General features: G+C 40.8%; 1 protein-coding gene across 2 annotated transcripts; it reads right to left on the bottom strand.

The window, feature by feature from the left end:
* Positions 1 to 4,680: 4,680 nt before the first annotated feature.
* LOC143705156 (serine/threonine-protein kinase pim-2-like) lies at positions 4,681 to 13,859 on the bottom strand. Of its 2 annotated transcripts, XM_077197470.1 has the most exons (9): positions 13,658 to 13,859; positions 12,300 to 12,470; positions 11,958 to 12,083; positions 10,241 to 10,335; positions 10,074 to 10,124; positions 8,179 to 8,542; positions 7,305 to 7,436; positions 4,897 to 5,016; positions 4,681 to 4,811 (listed from the first exon to the last, which is right to left on the bottom strand). In XM_077197470.1, the coding sequence occupies exons 1-8, from the start codon at positions 13,821 to 13,823 to the stop codon at positions 4,931 to 4,933; spliced, it is 1,191 nt and encodes a 396-aa protein (XP_077053585.1). In that variant the 5' UTR covers positions 13,824 to 13,859; the 3' UTR covers positions 4,681 to 4,811; positions 4,897 to 4,930. The 2 variants fall into 2 exon arrangements, with proteins under 2 accessions (XP_077053585.1, XP_077053584.1); XM_077197469.1 differs by lacking the exons at positions 4,681 to 4,811; positions 4,897 to 5,016 and adding an exon at positions 6,381 to 6,596.
* Positions 13,860 to 22,344: the final 8,485 nt, after the last annotated feature.

Consider the following 22,344-nt stretch of genomic DNA (forward strand, 5'->3'; position numbering starts at 1 on the left):
GGGCTATTCCTACTGAAGTCCACGATCATCTCCACTGTTTTGAGCGTGTTCAGCTCAAGGTTGTTATAGCTGCACCAGGCAGCCAGCTGTTCAACCTCCAGTCTGTAAGCAGACTCGTCACCGTTTCGGATGAGACCGATGACAGTGGTGTCGTCGGCAAATTTCAGGAGCTTGACAGTGGGGTCTTTAGAAGTGCAGTCATTAGTGTACAGGGAGAAGAGCAGTGGGGAGAGAACGCACCCTTGGGGAGCACCAGTGCTGGTGGTGAGAGTCCTGGATGTGTGTTTCCCCAGTCTCACTCACTGCTGCCGGTCCGTCAGGAAGCTGGTGATCCACTGACAGATCGAGGATGGTATGGAGAGCTGGGTCAGTTTGGCTGTGAGAAGACCAGGCATGATGGTATTGAAGGCCGAACTGAAGTCCACAAAGAGGATCCTTGCATAAGTCCCAGGTCTGTTGAGATGTTGCAGGATATAATGCAGTCCCATGTTGACTGCATCATCCACAGACCTGTTTGTTCTGTAAGCAAACTGAAAGGGATCCAGCAGGGGTCCAGTGATGTCCTTCAGGTGGGCCAGCACCAGTCTTTCAAACGACTTCATGACCACAGATGTGAGAGCGACAGGTCTGTAGTCATTAAGTCCAGTGATTTTGGGTTTTTTGGGGACAGGAATGATAGTGGAGCGTTTGAAGCAGCAGGGAACTTCACATTGCTCCAATGATCTATTGAAGATCTGTGTGAAGACCGGGGCCAGTTGGTCAACGCAGGCTTTTAAACAAGCAGATGAGATGCCGTCTGGGCCTGAGGCTTTCCTAGTCTTCTGTTTTTTGAAGACTCTGCTCACGTCCTCCACACAGACCTTAAGCTCAGGTTGGATGGCAGGAGGGGGGAGTGGGAGTGCAGGAGGTGATGGTGAATGTGTGAAGTGCAGATCAGACCGGGTGTGTGGTGTGAATGAGGGCTTTTCAAACCTGCAATAAAATGAGTTTAAATCATCAGGCAGGTGTTGATTGTCCACAGATCGAGGGGATGGTGACTTGTAGTTGGTGATGTTCCTCAGGCCATTCCAGACTGATGATGGGTCGTTGGCTGAAAACTGTTTTTTCAGTTTATCAGAGTAGCTTCTTTTAGCAACTCTGATTTCCTTTGTCAGTCTGTTTCTGGCCTGGTTATACAAGATTTTATCCCCACTTCTGTAGGCATCCTCTTTGACATGACGAAGGTGTTTGAGTTTCCCAGTAAACCATGGTTTATCATTAGTGAATGATAAGAATGTCCTGGTAGGAATGCATGTATCCTCACAGAAACTTATATATGATGTTACAGTATCTGTGAGCTCATCCAGACCGTTGGTAGCAGCTTCAAAAACAGTCCAATCAGTGCAATCAAAGCAGGCCAGCATGTCTGGTGGGACATGTAACGTGCTGTCTGTATTTTGGTAGTTCACGGGAAAGATTTGCTTTATTAAAATCCCCAAGAATGATTAAAAGAGAGTCTGGGTACCTTTGTTCCGTTTCAGCTATCTGTTCAGCCAGCTGTTGTAGCGCCGCGCTCACGCACGCGTCTGGAGGGATGTAAACATTCACGAGAATGAAAGAGGAAAACTCCCGAGGCGAGTAGAAGGGTTTACAGTTTATGAAATGTGCCTCTAAATTAGGAGAGCACATCTTCTTCAGTGTTGTTACATCTGAACACCAACTTTCGTTAATGTAGAAACACAATCCACCTCCTCTTGTTTTCCCCGTTAGCTCCGCGATGCGATCCGCTCGGAACAGCTGGAAGCCCGGCAGATGTATTGCGTTGTCCGGTATGGCTTCACTCAGCCAGGTTTCAGTGAAGCACAGAGCAGCAGAGTTTAAAAAGTCTTTGTTAGTGTGGGTGAGGAGAAGAAGTTCATCCGTTTTGTTAGGAAGGGATCGGAGATTCGCGAGATGAATGCTGGGGAGTGCAGTGCGCAGGCCGCGCTCGCGGAGTTTAACCAGCGCGCCGGCACGCTTCCCGCGTTTGCGTCTGAACGCGCGTTTGAACAACAACGCTGCCCCTCCGACGAGAATGTCCTGCTAGACGTCCGAATAATCAAAAACTGTAGAAAAGTTATCTGGTGTGTGTTTCCTAATGTCCAGTAGTTCGTCTTTGGTGAAACTGATAGGAAAAGAATGACTAAACGCAGAACAAACTAACAAAAACAACACAATAGCTGGAGAGCTCCACACCGAGGCAGCCGTCTGCGGCGCCATCTTGGATCAAGTGTAATCAAGTGCTACAAGCTTGCAGCACTAAAGCGTCTTTTAACCCTCTGGGGTCGTCAAACGCGCCGGCATGTTTTGCTGGATTTTTTTCACATAGCAGCAAAATAGACTTAAATACTCCGTCATTTATGGTCATACAGACTTAAGAAATATGAAAAAATAAACTGTTAAATGTGTACTTGTGTCCACTTACAATCGAAACAAAAAATTGTGCTTTTGTAAAATAAAGAAAATAAACAGGGTGTGCTTTCTGCCTCTCTGTCTCCGTTAACTTTTTTTCTGGAGCACGTCTCTAAACTTAAACAAAACTCAGCCAATACTAGTCACACAGGCAAAGGCAATATATCTTTATAATCATTTAATTGTCTACTTTTAAATGATCTAATTCAAAACGAAAACAAATATTCTCTGTTTATGTAATCTGTATGAAAAGAGAGAGATGTCAGTCATTCTCATGGCAACTCCTTATCTGGTAATCGCCACGGAGAGTTTCGTTTTCATTTCGAGGAGCAACGGATCCAGCTGAGGATTGTGAATAGTAAATGCTTTATTCTTAAAGGTTAAATGTGTAAAAATTTTGAGTATCTATTAACAGAAATGCAATATAACATCCATAACTATGTTTTCAGTGGTGTATAAAGAACTTACTTAATAAACCGTAATGTTTTTATTACCTTAGAATGAGACATTTATATCTCCATAACCTTCTATGAAGGTCGACATATTGTGACGTCATGTTTCTACCGTAGACGAACGCAAACACACAGCGCTACCTTTCGGCTCATGCGGACGCGTCGAGTTTAAATAAGGCTTTACGCTTTAACCAGCTCAGCCACAGTAACAGCTCATATTTAGCCAGCTAAACTTTTACGACCCTGTTAGAAAAAATATATAGTTGCATAGTTTTATGTGATTCTTCTCCCTCACTGTATTATGGGTTTGCTATGTGGGGGGAAATGTGCTAGTTACGTTTGTGGGACAATCAGCTGATTACTATTATTATATTATATATTAAGACCCTTGATCCTCACCTGACTATGGCTTTGTAAACTTTATCCATGATGTGGTTTATAATGGACTGTGGTACAGAAACAGTGACAATGTTACACACTCTTGGCTTACTCTGGCTATTCTCTGCGGTCTCAGACGACGATATGTTTGTCCAGTTTCAGCCACCGTAGCTTCTTCGAAAGGGAGGGGTGAGCGGTGGGCTGAGCCCTCAGTGCAACTCGTAACCGAACCACTAGATGTCGCTAAAAAATACACACTGCACCTTTAAGTGCTTTGTTTTAATCACGATAAAGTGTATGTAAACCGCAAAAGTAGGCTTATGTCTAGGACAGTTATTATTTGTTGTGGGTTCATCCACATTTTTTTTGCACTTTTAATGCACTTTTTTAGTTACATTCTTTCAGCAGTCAGTTATAGGCCTAACATGGCTATTCAAGAAGGGGGGCTTCAAAGATGGCCAAATAAAAATATATTTTTTATTTTACTAATTTATTTATTTTAAGTTATATTGTGCTTTGTTTAAATAATATCTGCTGGAATGTTTAAAAAAATCAGTGGTAAATAAATTGTATTTTTGCAATTTGATTTTTTTTTCTATGAAAAGCCAGACAAAATAGTAAAAAGCATATTTTTATTATTTAATTAAATGCAATGGTGAAAAAATTGGCAAATTAAATGGAAAAAATCCGAAACACCATGTTCGGTATTCGACCTTTGGCCAAGCATTTCATTATTATTCGGCTTCGGCCAAGAATTTTCATTTCGGTGCATCCCTAGCGTTTAATGTTGTTTATATGTGGTGTTTTTAATATGCTTTAAGACAAACCATGTGTAAATTCATAAGTCGACACCATTACTGAGTATTTTCTCCTTAAATATAAATAAAAGCTGTAAAATATGTTGAAAATTGCTGTTTTGGTATCCTCGTAAACACAGTCGGTTGTGTCTTAAGTGAACAAACAGTTGAGATAGAAAACATGTGTGTAACAGTATATTGGATCCGTGCAGCTCTTAAAGTGACAGTAGCCTAATAAATCTGCTTAAACAACGAGACAGAGATAAAATCACTCACTGCTGTCAATTTGCGATATTTCAACAATGTTAATATACCATTCTGCCCTAATACTAAAACTGCATCCGAAATCACATACTGTATAGTATGCACTACATTTGGTTTGAAACACTTCACAACCATTAAAAAGTATGTTTTATAGTATGAATGACATTTATATGTACTAAATCCACTCCTGTGGCCTCATGGGATGCGGTTCAGAACCGCACCGGAAGCAGAAGCTCATCCGCAGACTTTCACAGAGAGTTTTTCATCTTACTCGGTTCTTGCCTGCTATTTAGTAGGGAAGCGTTCGATTTCGGATGCAACTCAAATCTCTAATGAGCGTGTTAATAAGAGTCACTCACCATCCCGGTCTGATGATCCGGTATCTGCCACACACGGACAGATCCACGACTGTCGAACCCAAGCGGTTCTGATCTCCAATCGGGCCTCCGTCCACCACAACCGCCAGACTGGGCCACAGATCCTCAAACTCCTGCAGAACACACACACACACACACACGTCAAACTCAGACCAAAGCCCCTGAGAAAGCACTGCGAGCTGTGGAGTCTGTGCTTACGCTAGCAGAAACCGTACTGGTGTGAGCGCTGACGTTAGCGCTGGTGAGCGCGAGCGGTTCCCCACACATCTGACAGAGGTGTCTCATGAACGGGTGATCTGGGATACGGACCCCTCTGAGCTGCAGCAAACACAACATTAAAGGTAGGGTAGGCAATGTGTTTCTAAAACACTTTTTGCCAAATTTGTTTAAATTGTATTTATATACCAATACATATCTCAAATGTGAGTACTCTGAAAAGGAGTTTATAAAAAATAGTGTCTGTAGTCCTCTCAGGGCTGCAATAAACACAGCTCATTGTTCCATTCGGACCGAGTGCTCTGATTGGCTGGGCGACTGTCACTCTCCCTCGTTGCTATGACTACCAGCCCTGCTGCAACAGGAGCTGCCCACATGCGCGCACTCGGTTGAGTCGCTCATTACGGAAGAGGAGAGGTGCGTACCGGCCGCAAGCCACAAAGTCTCACAATTATGGCAGAGAAAGAGCAGTCAAAAGGTATTTTATTACCCGTGATTCTGACATGATGTCACTCCATCGCACTGCGCTCCTCTCCGCTCCGCACTGGTAAACACTCCTCCAGTTGAGCGGTTGGCATTGCGCATTCAAGTGTTTTGGGGGCGTGGCTTTGGAATGAGCTCAGAAGGGAGGGGGTGGGAGTTTCTCTGTTGGATACTTTCAGCAGTTTTTTGCTAGTTTCTCAGACTTACCTACCCCGCCTTTAATGACACACGTCTTAAACACAGAAAACAGGGAAAACATTAACTAAAGGCTGCTAGTGAAAAAGAAGTGCGCTTAATTGTATTTCATTTTAATACAATTTTTTAGGGGTGGGACAATATGTCGTGTTACAATATATCACAATAAAAAAATGCAACAATATGTATCATGGATAGTAACAATATATATTGTGTATAGTTCACCCAAAATAAAAATAAAAAATTGTGAGGGGAAAAAGAAATTCTAGTTTTAGTGTCAGTACTACTGTATAAAATGTTGATATTTATGGGTTCTCATAATGCCAAATATCGGATGTTACCATTAAAAAGTGGCCTACATTATTTTAAATAAATCTAGTCAGTGACAGAGCACAAGCAAATTCGTCTAAAATAATTCTGTATTTTCAGCTTTATTTTGATGGAGTATTGCTGCTGCAATTAAGATCCACTTCTCCTCTCTTGCCTGCCCCGCCATAACGAAGTGCAGGACCTAAAGAGCAATATGGATTGAGCAGCAGTTTCCCTCCATCTCGAGGACCAACAGCTGTCCCTTTATTAAGGGGGTCGTTCGCCGGGATGAGGGAGAGTTGAAGATGTGCTTTTGGAGTGGGCTGGACGACCACCGGATGTTACCAGTTGCTCGCTCCTCCAATATAGTGGCTGACTGGTTCCCATTGAAAACAACTGGGAAAATCTGCTATCCTCAAGAAAGAAACTGTACTAAAGATGCACATATTACATACATAAAGTACATATTTTTAGGTCACTGTAATTAAGAATCGAAGGTGCATGATGGTCCTTGGTCTGATTTCCAGTGTCTAATGTAGTTACCTATTATCTGCCGTCCCTCTCACTGCTACACTACCTGACCTCTGAACTCTTCCTTCAGCCCGACTCGAACCACGCATGCTCTAATATCTGCTCTAACGTCGGACTCTTGATTTGATAGTAGTCCAGACACTGCTTTATCAGATCACAGCATTCTGAATGAGTTTTCACAGAGGAAAGAGCTGGTTAGTCATGTACGCTCTTCTTTATGATGATGAATGTTGTCATGTATGAAAATAGCTTCTATAATGCATAGTAGGGCTGTCAAGTAAAAAATTGAATTTAAAGTGTTCGTCGAATTGTTTAAAAAAACCACATTCGAATGCAAAAGTTAAGCGTCTGGTGTTTTTGACGAACAATATGTAGATGTAGTGAGTAGAAGTGAGTGTTTCTGAATGGCAGTTTGCGGTTGTGTGTTCATGTAGTTCATTACGCTGTGTGTTGAAGTTTGCATGCAATTGTTTGAAAAGTTAATGCACTTTAAAAAGTGAATGTCATTTCATTTCAATAAAAGATCCGATGCTTGATTTGGTTTATATTTGCTTATTGCGCTCGCTTACAATACAGCACTTTTTTCCTCTAAGTATTATATAAGTTTTGGCTTTAGAATTGGAATATAATTAGAATTTTAATTATTTTTTTTAATTGAACTCAGCCATTTTGACAGCCCTACTGTATACTAGTATTTAGTACTGTATTCAACATTAAACAAACTAGGACAATCTTCTTTGTTAGTTTGTCATCAGAACAGTAGATATCCATTGATTATTTTTAGGTGTTCATTCTATCAGTTCTCCACTTTTATATTTAGTTGACTAACTCCCTGATTGTGTGTGTGTTTAACAGTGTTGTTGTGATCTCACCTTTGGATAAAGTTGGCCGCAATGGATCAAGTTTCCCGGAATGAAGAACATTCAAGGGCTGGGATCCGCTCACTATCTCTAAAAGCACTCTTCCCAGAGACCAGACTGTCGATCTCACCGCCCATTCACGACCTGAGTTGGGAGAAAGAGATCATTTCATTTGCTAAAGTCATCAGAGAGCCATTAGTCTACTTTTAGATTACATTTGAGCAAACCTATAAAAACGATAATGGCATCCAATCCAACACATGCTATTGTGGGAACAACAGGGTTCGTACAGATACTGTAAAATAAAATTCCAGGACTTTCAAGAGTTTTCAAGCACTACTTTTCTGGTTTTGCGGGACTACAATCAGAGATCTCACTTATTAAATAATAACTTTATTATCTTTCAAATTCTAAAAAATGTAAATGGATAAATAAAAATAAACTAATGAAACAATATGTTACAAATACATGCAATAACAGTGATAACTTTAACCATTGACAGGACACTATGACAAATATATCGCTTTCTTATTCAAACTGATTGTTTTTCTCATGAATATATGATTGACCTGAAGAATGAAAGCTGTATCATATACTTGGATATTTATGAGCAATATCACACTCATAGCCATGTGAAATGGCTCTATATCAGACGGGCTCCAGCGCTAATTCTGCACGAAAAGATTGTTTTATCAATAAAATTAAACACTAATTTCACATATATTTTCTTTCAATAATTCAAGCACTTTTAAAGTACCTTTTAAAAAATATGGTTGTTTTCAAGGGTTTTCTGGGACTTCAATTTCAAAAAGTCAAATTCAAGCACCTTGTACGAACCCTGGAACAATAAGCTTGAATAATGTACAATATCTAATGGTTAACTCACCTTCACAGGTCTTAAAAAGTTCACAACAGCCAAAGTCAATGAATGTGAGCTGCAGCGTCTCTGTGTTGACCAGAATGTTGTCGGTCTTGATGTCTTTGTGGAAGACGCCCCGGTCGACGCAGTGTTCGGCTGCAAGCACCGCTTGGCGCATTAATCCACGGGCCACGGCTTCGTCCAGGGAACCTCCGTTGCGCAGGCAGAATTTGAGCAAGGTCTCGCACGGATGCGGATACTCCATTATTAGGACGAACTGTTCCGGCTCAGCAAACCAATCCAACATTTGCACGATGTGCGGGCTTTTCTGAGATTTGCGCATCAGCAGATTCACAGCCACTTCCATAAGCAGAGGTTTGGTGGATCCTGGCTGGAGAAACGTGTTTGACAAAAGATCAGCTGGGACTTTTCACTTTTATATTGAAACAGCAGAGTCTACAAGTCTGAGACCACATCAATTTGGCATTTTAATTCTATTTTTCCATTACAAATTATATCATCGAAACATTAGATTTTTGGACCCAAATACGTGTTTAAAGATGCATGAATGCTAGAGGTGCGACGGATCAGGCCCCGCGGTTCGGCACGCATGTGATTCGCGGATTATCTGCTAAATTTAACCATCATTGAGTGAAAGTTTATCATTTGGATGTGTTTTGTTTTTAAACGCGGAAGAAGAAGCGGAAATCGGGATTTGCACGTTATCTGTGAGAGAGAGAATTTATTCCTCTTTCGCGTTTCCTTGCCCTTGAATTGACATATACACAAAAAATGATGTCTAAATACCCGTCTCGGCAAGTTTTCTCTCGGTTCTGTCATGAGTGAACAGTTGAGAAAGAAACCGGATGTTTGTCTGTTTTCTCGGTCTTAAAGTGACATCAGCCTAATATATTCCTGCTGTTGTCTGTGTTTATTAATGTTAATAAAACAACAAAATACAGCTTTAACAAAGATGAAACTATATTTAATTTCTACAGTGAACAAATAGTGTTAGTTTACATTTAGGCTTAATTATTAATTTCTGTACCTGAATACTACTGTTAGACTTTGTAACTTTGTTATTTAGTATTCATCTCTGCTTGTAATTTGTGTATTTGTTCTTATTTTATTACTGATTGTTCACTTGTTTTTAATAATGTTCAAACTTGATCAGGTAGGCTAGTAGTTTTTGATGTATATAATATGTATATATATATATATATATATAAAAACAATTTTTTGCTGATCCGAAAAATGATCATGTAAATTTAGAAATTTTGTGATCTGATGCACCGCTAATGAATACATGTGTCAGGGTTCTGTCACTTCTGTCTAGTCTATTTCTTGGTTTTGTGACAGAGCCCTGACACTCCTGTTTTGTCTTGTCTGTGTGTCTTGTTTCATGTAGTTTTATGTCATGTTTTGTCTTGTGTTTTACACTAGCTGTGTGCTTTCACGTTCTCATGTTTTGTGTGAACACGTGGCTTATGAGTGTTCTCATTGGCTGCGTGTTCATGTCTCGTTTTGTGTGAGCACATGGCTTGCGATTTGTTTTACTGGCCATGTGCTTGTGTTTTTTGTCATGTTTTGGTGTGAGCACATGGCTTGTCATGCGTTTCCTTATGCCATGTGCTCTCCTGTCGATTCTCTAGCCCCTCCCACCTTGTTACCTGATTATTGATTAATTTGCCCCACCTGTGCTCCCTTGTTACCCGCTTTGTTTGCTTCCCTATTTATTCTACTTATGTTTTCAGTCCTGTGCTGTCAAGTCAAGTCAGTCTTGTTTTCCCCCTCGGGGTAGTTTTCTTTGTCTAATTTTATTATCATTAAAGACCCATCAATTCTGCACTTGAGTCCTCGCTCCTTTCACCAACACCACACCTGACAGAATGTAAAGATGCATGCAAGTCTTGCCAACTTACCAGATTAGTAAACTTGTCCCAGTACTTCTTAGGTCGAAATTTGATAGCAACCTGCAAGAAAACACACAGTTTCTTCAGATCAAAATAATCAGCAATGATCTACATGTTACTTTCCCAAAAAAAGAAACAAGAAACCATGTTTAGTGATTAAAGCAAGAGTAGATTACCTTCTGGCCATCACATCTACGCGTCCCTTCACACACCGTGCCGAAGCCTCCCGTTCCCAGCACTGCTTTCACTTCATAAAAGGAGGAAAACCCTCCTGAAAAAACACATGCAAAAGATCAGATTACGATTCCTACATATGCTCAAAAAAACTAGAACCATCAGAATCCAGTAGCATAAATACTTTCTATCTAGGTACAAATGTACTAGGGGTGTGAACCTACACTGGTCTCACGGTTCGGTTCGGTTACGATTATCATGTCATCGATTCAGTTCACTTCGATATCACGAAGCATTACAATGCACCGCATCCTCCATTTTACTTCAAAAGTGATGTGTGCTTGTGCGTGCGAACGCCGGTTTGCAGTGACAGAAACAGTGACATTCCAGTTTAAGTTTTAAGGGAGTAAAGCCTGTTTATGCCATTAAGAAAATGAAATTCTGTCAAATCAATTTTGTTTTAAAGGTTCCTAACATGAAATTTTCACTTTCTGAGATTCTTGAACATTAATATGAGTTCCCCTAGCCTGTATATGGTCCCCCAGTGGCTAGAAATTTCAATCGGTGTAAACCGAGCTTTGGCTATCTTTCTCTGCCTTTGAGAAAATGAAAGCTCAGACGCGCTGATCTTGAATCTCCCCTGTATGACGTCATACGGGGGAAAGGTTACCTCCCCTTTCTCTGCTTTGCCCGCCCAGAGAATGTGGCTCGCCCATGAGAAAATGAGCTAGGAAGTGCGAGTGCGATTTGTGTTTTTCCTCGAGAGATATCATGGCTTGCAAACGAGCGAAGCATGGCAGTTGATCAGTGTTCGGATGTACAAATGAACACAAAAGTATTTTTTAGTTCCTTCATCCGTGCCTATGAAGAAACAATGGGTTCATTTTATTTTCTCTGGAAATGCGCCGACACAACTTCCCAAAGTTTTGTATGGTCCAAACATTTGAACAGACGACTGTTTCCTCAACTTGGGCCAGTACAGAGCTGGCCTCGATGAACGTCTGAAAATAAATCATCGAGCTACCAAGCAACAATTTCTGACGTGTAGCCTAATTGTTCAAGTTCAGACAGGTAATCTTTCTCTCAAAATCGTTCAATACTGTTTATGCATCAGTAAGTCAACCCAGTGACTAAAATATCAACTTCACATCGTTTCTTTTAGTAGGATGAAAATAATCTTATTTAAATTGTGAACAAATTATATACAGAACGCAATCAAAGAACAATCTTTCCACACACGCGAGTTTATCTTTTCTTTTTAGCTCATCCGTTCACTCTAAAGCAGTCAGACTCTGCAGGCGTTACAGCTCGCGGTGAAAACGGCTAACGTGGTTTAGCAAGTTAGTGGTATACCTCCTGCATATTCTATTTGTGCGCGACATGAGGGCACACAGCGCGTGTCTTCTCCAGGTCGTTCTCACCAGGTTGTTCATAAAAGCCGAAATGTGCCCAGATGTAGGCTTTAAAGTAGTTGGAGCATTTTTAATTACTCACACTCGCGTCTCGCCTCCCTCTGCCATTGTATGCTACCGCGACAAAGCACACACGACAAATGACGTCAGAAAAGCGTCAGTACAATTATAATCGGTTATGGTCTATTACTGAACCGATACCGAATCGTCCTCGTCTGCATCGCGATGCATCGTAGAAACGATTAATTTCGACACAATAAATGCTTACTATCTAGGTACACATGTGAATGAATGACAGTAGATGCACCTGTAGCTGACCATAAACCAGATGCTCCTGGGACGGGTTTGGGCTCAGGATCAGCCAGCTTGAGACTGGATGAACTGGGAACAGGCGTAACCTCGTGACTGGACGGTCCCAGGATAAACGATAACTCTGAAAGAAGATCGGATAGACTTGGATCAAGCGATGAATCGAGGCTGAGTGAACTTGACCGGGAACCAGGGTAAGATGGACCTGAGAAGGGTAACGTGTCAGAACTGATCTCGCAGTGAGATGGACCTGAGAAGGGTAACGGGTCAGAACTGATCTCGCAGTAAGATGGACCTGAGAAGGGTAACTGGTCACAACTGATCTCGCAGTAAGATGGACCTGGGTCGGTTAACTCCCAGGCGAGGACAGATATTCGTGGCTGTAGATCTGCTGGATCTGGGTCCACTGTGTCGTCCCCGTAACAACAAAGAGCGGATACCTTTATAGTCTTCCATGTTCGTTGGATGAATGAGCTGATGTCTTTCTTCACCCTCCTTTTTGATTGTTTTTCTAAAAAAAAGAAAAAATGGAAAAATAAATTAAATTACGCCACGCCAAGTTCGGACAGAACAAAGACGACCAAGGCGAATCATGTAGAGGCAATAAAACGGCAAAAAGTGATGGACTTATAATAGCTTGTGATTGTGTCATGTGATACAGTAGAGAATCACAAAATAATTTTCATATTAATAAATGCCTTATAAACATATCACTACAACCCACACACAAAAATGCCTTTTCAATTGTCCCTTAAAGATAAAATACGGATTACAGTGCGGGAAAAAACCTATTCATACACACATTTCATAAATCGATTTTGTGTTAGACTTTATCTTTTAACTTCGCAGATCTACTTAAAGTTACTTAAAGTTAATCACCATAAGTGTGTAGCTCTCTTTCACAGCTACACACACACACACACACACAACTGCGTCAAAATGCACATCGATGTGTAACTATATTCATGCATTCATTCTTAAAGGGACAGCAGCCTCATAAACTGGTGCCATACGTTTCATTAATGTTAATAAAAAACACTCACTGCTTTTGACTGAATCACCTTTTTAGACTACAGTTTTATTTTTTACATTTGATTATTCAATTTCGGTAGTATTTCTTACTACATGTTTAATAAACATAGGCTACCGTACATGACAAACCTAAAGTTTATTTAATTTGTATATTTTTTCTATTATATTTGTCCTATTGTTTGTAATTTGCTTTTTTGTTCCTATTTTTAATATAAAAGATAAAATTGCCTGCCTTGCTTTAATACAGAAGACTGTGTGTAATGATTGTAGTCAGCTTCATTTGTTTTATAATATTGGGTGGACTAAAATGGGAAGAAAAACTAAATACATTTCAAGGTTCACATTTAATTCAGTAGGATTTTCTTTTCTTCTAGAGCTATTAAACTGTGTACCGCAGTCAAATAAGAACACACAACAGTAAACTACAATCAAAATGCTCATATCAAATCGATATTTGATTCACAATCGAGAATCGATTTGAATCGTGAGGAACCAAAAGATTCCCACCGCTAGATTATAGTGAAAAATAAAATAGAGATAGATCCCAACATGCTAAATGTTGAACACTAATAAAGGGGAACCAGAATAATATAAACCGCAGACTAGAGCAAAAGTATAAATACAACTATAACGAAAAGAATGACAGTAGACTAATAATAGACTTACCAACAGCCGGCGCTATCCCAGAATCCAGTGTGGATGGACTGGAGACGGATAATGGCCTGAGATCTGCTGGATCCTGGTTATCCACCGGCCCATCAGCAAACCAGTCTGAGGCAGATTTGACAGAACGCTTTATAGCCCTCCATTTCCTGCGGAGAAACACACCCATGGTGTCTTTCTTCTTCTTCTTTGTCCGGTTTTCAGCAAACCAGTCAAACGCTGAGGGAAGACATCATGAAGAAAGAACACAATTGTAAGGTGAGACAACTGGAAAAGTGGGACATGAAGCTTAATCGTCTAAAAAAAAAGATTAGACAAAGAAGTAGCATAAACTCTTAAAGTCTCCCTGTGGTGAAAATCCAGCTTTTAATGTTGTTTATGTGTCTATGTGGTGTTATTAATATGCTTTAAGACAAACCATGTGTAAATTCGTAAGTCGACAGCATTGCTGAGTATTTTCTCCTTAAAACTGCAGTGAACCAAAGACGTGTGATCGTCAACGAGCGAATCTCTGAGTGAGTGAGTGAGTGGAGACGGGGGCTCATTTGCATATTCATAGAACCGCCCATACTAAATGAGGCAAGGGTGTCGCTTTACATTCAAGATATTTTAAGGCGTGGCGGATTGTTTTTCAAGGAAAAAAACTTTAAATGTCATTTTTGGTGATCAAAGATGAGTTTTGAGGAATGAAATGATTGACCACGGGGGGACTTTAATAATTAGGCACAGAAGACGAAAACAACACAACTCGGTATAATGAAAGTACTGACAGTAATAATAATGACCATAGACTCACCAAAAGCCCCTAAACCAGATGGATCTGGGATCTCAGAATCCGGTGCCGATGGACCCGGGACAGACGATGGGTCGGGATGGTCCTGACTGGGGTCCGGTGTCAGCTCGATACTAGAGAAGCTGGATAATCCTGAGACAGATATCAGCTCTAGATCTGGTGCCGACTCTGGGTCCAGGACAGATGAACCGGAGACCGATGCTGGTTCGGGATCATCCGGATCACCATTAACCGGCAGCTCGAGAGTCGATATATCGGAGACCGACATCAGCTCTAAGAGGGATTCAACGGAGACAGACGACGGCTCGGGATCATCCGGATCGCCATTAACCGGCAGCTCGAGAGTCGATATATCGGAGACCGACATCAGCTCTAAGAGGGATTCAACGGAGACAGACGATGTCGGTTCGGGATCATCCGGATCGCTCTCAGATGACAGATCGAGACTCGATATATCGGAGACCGACATCAGCTCTAAGAGGGATTCAACGGAGACAGACGACGGCTCTGGATCATCCGGATCGGCATTAACCGGCAGCTCGACTCCAGATGGACACGGATCCACTGATGACGCCCAGTCAAGCCCGGATAAATCCTGCTGGACATCCGTGGGATCGCAGTGGGGAAATGTGGACACTACATCGACATCACTGCAGCCGAGGGTGGGAAGCTTTACAGCCTTCCCTATTCTCCGTAAGAAAGCACAGATGCCTTTCTTCTTCTTCCTTTTCTTTGGCTTTTCTAAAGAAAGGTTAAAACATTCACACAAGAAACCGTAAATACTGAGGCTTGACATCATGAAGAAAGAAGAACATGGGATGAAAACAGTTAAAGATGTTCATCCCAATCATCTCAGCGTCCGATTACACACACACACACACAAACACACACACACATGCTTTCTTTTTCATTTCTCCCTTACAATAAAATTACAGCTATACAATAGTGGCCACAAGTGACGTCCGGCCCAGGAAATCTGACATCTGCACCCTTCATTTAAATATGATTATAAATGTGTTAAAGATTTTGTAGTCATATTGCATAGTTAAGCTTGGAGTCGATTGTTTAATTTGTGATAATAATGCAATAAAACATGATAAATTTTGTGACATCATTTTTGTCCAGGCTGTCATTTAAAGAAATTAAAAACACATGCAAAACCAAGAGAACCAACCAAATATTAATAACTGATTATGTTGTAGTCAATGTTTGCTTTTCCTGTCAGCTTTGTTGTTTTTCTGTGCATTTAATTTTTTTGCATAGTAAAATAAAACATGTAGCTGTAGTTTGCCAGTTTTTGTTTTGTTTTGTTTTTCACAAAATAACCTAACGTTAAGCCAAATTTAGTTTTTGGATTTTGTCGCTTATTTTAAAAATCATTTTCCTCATATGTTGAGGAAATAACCCCTCTGGACATCAGTTTTGGCCACTACAGAAAATACTAACAATCACAGAACTAAGTTAGCAGCAAAGAAAACGAACAAGCCGCATTTTTGCAATTTTTTTCTGACTTCATTTTTTTCTTGATTGGTTTGTTCTACATTAAATCTATAAATGAAAAAGTTACATTTTCACTCATTATTAATTCTTGTTAAGTTACAACCGTTAAGTTAGTTAACGTACACGGTTAAGTTAGTTAGTAACGTTACGGCAAACAGTTTTCCTTTCTGATTTGACCGTTAGTTTGAGTCTCTTACCGGTCGGGCTGTTCTCCTCTTGTTCGGAAGAAGCTGATGTTGGGTCGGTGGTGTTCCTTCCAGAGTCACTGGATATCAGCACAACATCTGTGTGTTCAGAGTCACTGAACATCAGCTCAACATCTGCTGAATCTGGACTGCTGGTTCTGATCGCCACAGACTCCATCGCAGGAGAAGCGCGAGAACAAACTACACCGCTGACAAACTCTCCGTGTGTTTGAGCGCGTGTAAATATACTAAATAGCTGTCAGACTTTCAGTATGTTTGTTCGTGTGTAGATATACTATATCGCTGTCAAACTTTCGGTGTGTTTGCCGGCTTTCAGAAGAAGAGATTCTGCTCAGGTGATTCTCACTGAACTAAGTGACCGTTAGAGCGCGCCTGTGACGTGTTCTCCAGTGTGACGTCACAGTCGCTGCGGGTTTTTTTGTTGAAGAGCGACTTTTAAATTTCTCGCGTCCATTTTAGGCTCAGGACGTACATTTACAGTATATTGTTTATATTGCTATTTATTTTTATTCCATTTTATCCGAATTAGGTCACAATTTTTCCACCACATTTTTCTACATTTTTTAAACACCAAATATGAGGGGTTTTTTTCTCAATTGATGTGGCTGAGCCTTATATTTCATATCAAAGTTATTGACAAATTAAGAAATTGTGTTACTATGAGATTTTTTTAGAGTAAAACAAGTCAAAAAATAAGAGTTTCTCACAAGTACCCAGGTCTGATTATACCGTTTCTGCCACAATTAACTCCTATACAGGGGCGAAAATTTCATCAAAATGTTGGGGGGACAATAAACATAACAATTCTCAAGAGCAATTTTTGAAGGGGACACCAATAATACAGGCAAAATTGTACTTGCAAGGATACGTGTACACAGAGGAAAGCCTTACTACTATTATTAGTGTAGCATGGAGACGTTCCATTATCCTTCTTAAAATTTCTTTCTGGTTTAATGAAAAAGCGGACTAAATTGACCAAAAAATTCTTTAAAACCATAATTTTTTTTGTAAATAAGTTGTTTACACAATCAAGCCACCAATGGAATTTGAACTTAACTTCAACTTTTATTTATTTATATATCACATTTAATAGCAACGTTGTTGCTTCACAGTTATAATTAAAACACACATAAAAACATTTACCATGCCTAGCAAATGAAGGCATGACTACACTCTTAGACATATACCCTCACACAACTGTATAGTGAGATCAGTATAGATGACAAAGAGGGGGAAAAAATAAATAAAAATAAGTTACTTCAATTAACAAATACCCTTAACTAAAAGCTAAGTTAAAAAGATAAGTTTTCAACTTAAATTTAAAAGTAATGAAAAACGTCAATATTGTGAAAGAGTGTCCCCACTCCCCATATAAAATAAATAAAATGATTTTGTAACATAAAAATATGATGTTATAGTCACTGCTCTATATTAAGTAATAAAAAATTGCTGTAATTTAAATTAAACTTGCATGACAGGACAGGCAAACAAAAGAACCAAATGTATTTTTCCTGGTATCACTGGGCCCCACAAACTCTTGGCAAATCTTGTTTATGTTAAGGCTGTCCAGCCTGTCTTTGTGAACATTGCAGACTAACAGACTGTTAAGTCTGTCTTGGCCCATTGTAGCCCTTATAGCCACGTTTTCAGTCTCCGCAATGCACTGAAGCTAGGCCTGTAGCGATAATCAATAAATCAATTAATCGCACGATAAAAAAAATGAGCTCGATAATTTTTTCGGACGCGATAATTTCCATTTGCATGCTTGTTTGCTTTCCTCGTCTCTCTCTCTCTCTCTCTCTCTCTCTACCAAAGAGACTGGATGACAACTCTCTGCCAGACAGGGACGTGCACAGGAATTATGAGGGGCAGTTGCTCTGACCTGAAAAAAGGGCTTCCCCTACATTCAGTTGTGCTTCTTGCTCGTATTCAGTTCTGATGGTAGGCTACGGGCAACTACGCATGATTTGAGGTATGATTGCGTAAAGGGAACAGGAATTCCGGTAGGCAACAGAATCGACTGCTAAACCCAGGGCCGATCCTGAACTCCCCCTGGGGCCCTAAGCAAAAGGGGCCCTCTACCTGACCTGTGAGGCCGTGAGCTATGTAAACCATTTGCCATTGCCACACAATCACACCTGACACTTCAGTGCTCCCAATACAATCCTCCCTCCTTGAAACAAAACAGTCAAAGAATAAGTACAACAATATAGAACAGAATGAGGTTCAAACAAACAATATTTATTGAATAGAGTATTTTCTATAGAATGTTAACATAACAAGTGAATATTAACGTAAACATAAATAAGAAGAAAATAATAAATTATAACCCTGAGCTTTGGCTTTTGGGATTAACTTTGGTTCTCTCTACAGCCTGGGTATTTTCGCCATCAGTATGATTTTTTTTATTTATTATTATGCATGTTGAAGCAATTCTTGATTTATGGTTATTATTTACCGAGGGATGTGCATCCATATTGACCAGTATGTCCAGCTAATCAACATTTTAAATTCAATATAGCCTATAAATCAATAATCAATCAATGTCAAATTGTCAATACATTGCTTTCTATCTTGCATAATTAGTGCAGTTGTTTAGAGTTTTTAACTACACTGAGACTAGATAATCAGTTTCTTGTTTTATAAATGTGACTTTGATTGGGAGTGCCATCATTCACGTGCATGTATTGTACAGTATGTCTGGTCTCCACATATTTCTGCTTGAAAAATGCGAGTTTCATTTCGTGCACGCGCATATGAACGCCCGATAACACACGCGACGCGGTTATGTTTTCCGAGCTGCAGTAAACAAACACCGTTGCACTTTGTCGTTTATCAAAAACAAACGTAATAATTTTTTTTATTTTACTCTCACTTTTGTCAGGCACAAAGTGATGCAAGAGATGCACTGCCTGCCCAGCTAGGTTAGCAAGACCGAAAAACATCAAACTTTGCTGACATCAAACTTAGAGAGGAGAGAACACAAGTTTACCTGATTGTTGTTCCCGCAATTCACTCTCATGGGTTTTTTCTTCTTCCTCTTTTCGTGACCAGAATGATAGTTTCGCTTCATTTTGTCATGGATGTTGTACACATTAATTGACACGCTATGACACGAGATGGAGGCGGGGCCTTAAGTAATTTGTGGGGTCTTAACCACCGGTCGCGTGCAGCGCTGCAGCCACGTAAACAGTTTGCCCTTCCCTTACTGACTTTCACTTTCGGTGCACGAATGGAAGTGAATGAGGCTTTGCGATTTAAAAATAAATAAATAAAAAATGTATCTAGGCCTATGTGAAATTCTGCAGCCATTGTACGATTTTTTTTTTTTTCGGAAGGGCAACTTGAGTCGAGAAGGGCATATGGGCAGTTGCCCGGGCAACCTGAGCAACCCCCCTGTGCACGTCCCTGCTGCCAGACATTGATTATCGAATGTTTTTTTAAATTATTATTCTTTTTTACTGAGCCTATTTAAAATCGTATTTGATTGCAGAGCGCCGTAGCGCATTCGCGCAGCACTACCTCTCGCTCGTCCCTCTCTCTCGCGCGCGCTCTCTCTCCCTCCCTCATATGAGGTGCCGTCTAGGGCTTAAATCAAACTTCATTCATGCAAACATACATGAAACACTTGCATAAACGTATACTAAGTAGTCAAACATACATGTATACTGCTGAATGCTCAAACAAATACATATGAAATGCACAACAACACACCTAAAGTCGCTCACGCACATACACGCAAACTCTACGTACACACGAGATGCGCGCACACACACAAACTCGCGCACATACTCATATGAGACGTGAGCGCGCGCACAAACTCTCCGAGCCCATAGTACTCATATGAGCATTAGTCTCTGCTCTCAAACGCTGGGGGCGTGTCCGTTGTCTGCGCTGAAACCACGCCCACTAGCGGGAAGCACTCATCAGTTGACGGCTCGACGGGAGGATGAAGGCCGAGGCGGGAGATTGTCCGCTTGGCCCCATTCACCAGTAACAGCGGATTAACAGTGAATCCCACTTGTCTCCGATGAAAGTTTATAAAACTATCCCGTGTAAAATGATCAGTACAGAGGCGGGTGTTTGCGGTCTTCCTCAGCTCCCCATCAAGGTGGCTCTTCACAAAATTAATCCACCTCTTCTTGATGTGATCGTTTTACGGAAATGTAAATAAGGACACCGATCTGTTTTGTACGTGACCACATCCAGGTAATACGCATTTTCGTGACGAACGCATAGCTAGCAAACTGTAGGCTTTAGTAACTAATAATACTGACAGTAGCTCGCGATTGAGCGGCAAACTGATGTGAATGTGCTCTAATTCTAAATATTGTTAGGGGAGCGGCCAGCCTCAGTGGCTCGATCCAGTGCGTCATCAAGTAGGGGCAAGTCCAGGAGCTCAGGGGCTCCAGTGCGTCATCGAGCCCCGTTTTAGCCCCGCCCAAAAAATCCGGAAAATAGTAATAGTGAAAAACAGTTTAACGGTCTAACTCCACAATTCAGTACTTCACAGTTCAGTCTTTGTAATATGTTTTAGCAATACATTTCTAACATTTCTAATGTGTTTAGAATTTATTTTTGAAATTGCCTTTACAGGGACTTTAACAGAGACTGTTTTATTGTTTTTGGTTGTTTTGTTCATTTAAATAGTCTTTAGAAATAAAAGTTTATTGATCTTTGAAAAGGTGTACCTGCATTATTATGCCATTATAATTATTTTAGATGAAAATGGTCTCAGGACCACAATTTTATCGTTAATTGTCAATATTATCGTTTATCGCAATAATTTCTTGGACAATTTATCGTCCAGCAAAATTTGTTATCGTGACAGGCCTAACTGAAGCTCCGCTCAGCTTCACACGAGGACACTGGCACCACCAACAAAATTCTGACAAGAACCTCAACTTGGTCAAACAACCCACGTACCTCCACTGGCATTCCCCTGAGGACCTCTGCTGCCTCTCCACTGCTGCTACAGGGGTATTTCTGGCGAAAGAGGGCTAACTGTACTGAGAGAGAACCTCTATTCAACTCAGGCTACTCAACTATCGCATCAGTTAACACCCCGGTCAGAAGGACACTCTCTATATTTTGCAGAGTCTTTAGACTGTTTTGATTGAAACGGTCACCAAACTGAACCTCCACACAATCCAATACTTTAAAGAACTCTCCCCTGTAATGATCCACTGCTCTGCCAGCAAAGCGCCTTGAATTTGTTGTCTCAATAGAGTCAACTGTTTCAGTGGAGTTAACCAATGCTGTAGCTTTCTCATACAGTTCAAGATAGCTCTTGTCATTTCTCTTTCCCTGAAGAGAGGATCGGACACAATCTACTGCAGCCTTCATACCAGAGACAGTCTGGGTCTTCTTCTGCAGTGAAATGTTTAGGCACTCAAGCTCTCCAACAACAGCAGAAGCAAGTGTGAGGCCCAACACAGTCTTACCTTTGCTGAAGTGCTCAAATAAGCCACTGGCAGTTGAAGCTGTCCTCAATGTACTTTTTGCCATCTCCTCTAGGCTGCCAAGTACCCGCTCATACTGCCCTAGCACAGCTATTATAGCAAATTTGTGCACAGTCCACCTGGTTGGACATAGCGGTTTCAGTGTAGTGATGGGTACATTTTCAGAGGTAACTATGTTTTCAAACATTCTCTTAAATTTTCCTGACTGACTAAAAAGGATGCCTAACTGGTGGACCCAAGAAAGGCAGTCCCGGATCAGTGGGGAGGCTGAGCAGCCAGCCTGTGTGATCAGACTGACACGGTGTGCGCCACAATGCACATAGAGGGCTAATGGCTGCTGCTCTCTCACTATTGCCTGTGCACCACTGTACTTTCCTGCCATGTTTGAGGCACCGTCGTAACTCTGCCCACGTAAAGCAGACATGGGCAGATTGAGCCTCAACAGCACATCAATTACCATCTTGGCAATGCCCTGGCCTGTTGTCTCTGACAAACTGTATAATCCAATAAATTCCTCATGTGGAAAAAGGTCATGGTCCACATAGCGCAGACAGACACTTTCCTCCTCAACACCAGAAATATCCTGGGTACCATCAACTACTACAGAAAACTGAACAAGGGCTGGAGACCTAATCTCACTTGCAATGCCTCGGATTATTGTATTCGCCATAATTTTCAGGATTTCATTCTGTGATTTAGAGCTTGTGTATGCAATGGTGCGATCTGTTA

The sequence above is a fragment of the Siphateles boraxobius genome, unplaced genomic scaffold (assembly GCF_051911475.1).
Source record: "Siphateles boraxobius isolate OS27281-9 unplaced genomic scaffold, OSU_SipBor_1 110, whole genome shotgun sequence".
NCBI lineage: Eukaryota > Metazoa > Chordata > Actinopteri > Cypriniformes > Leuciscidae > Siphateles > Siphateles boraxobius.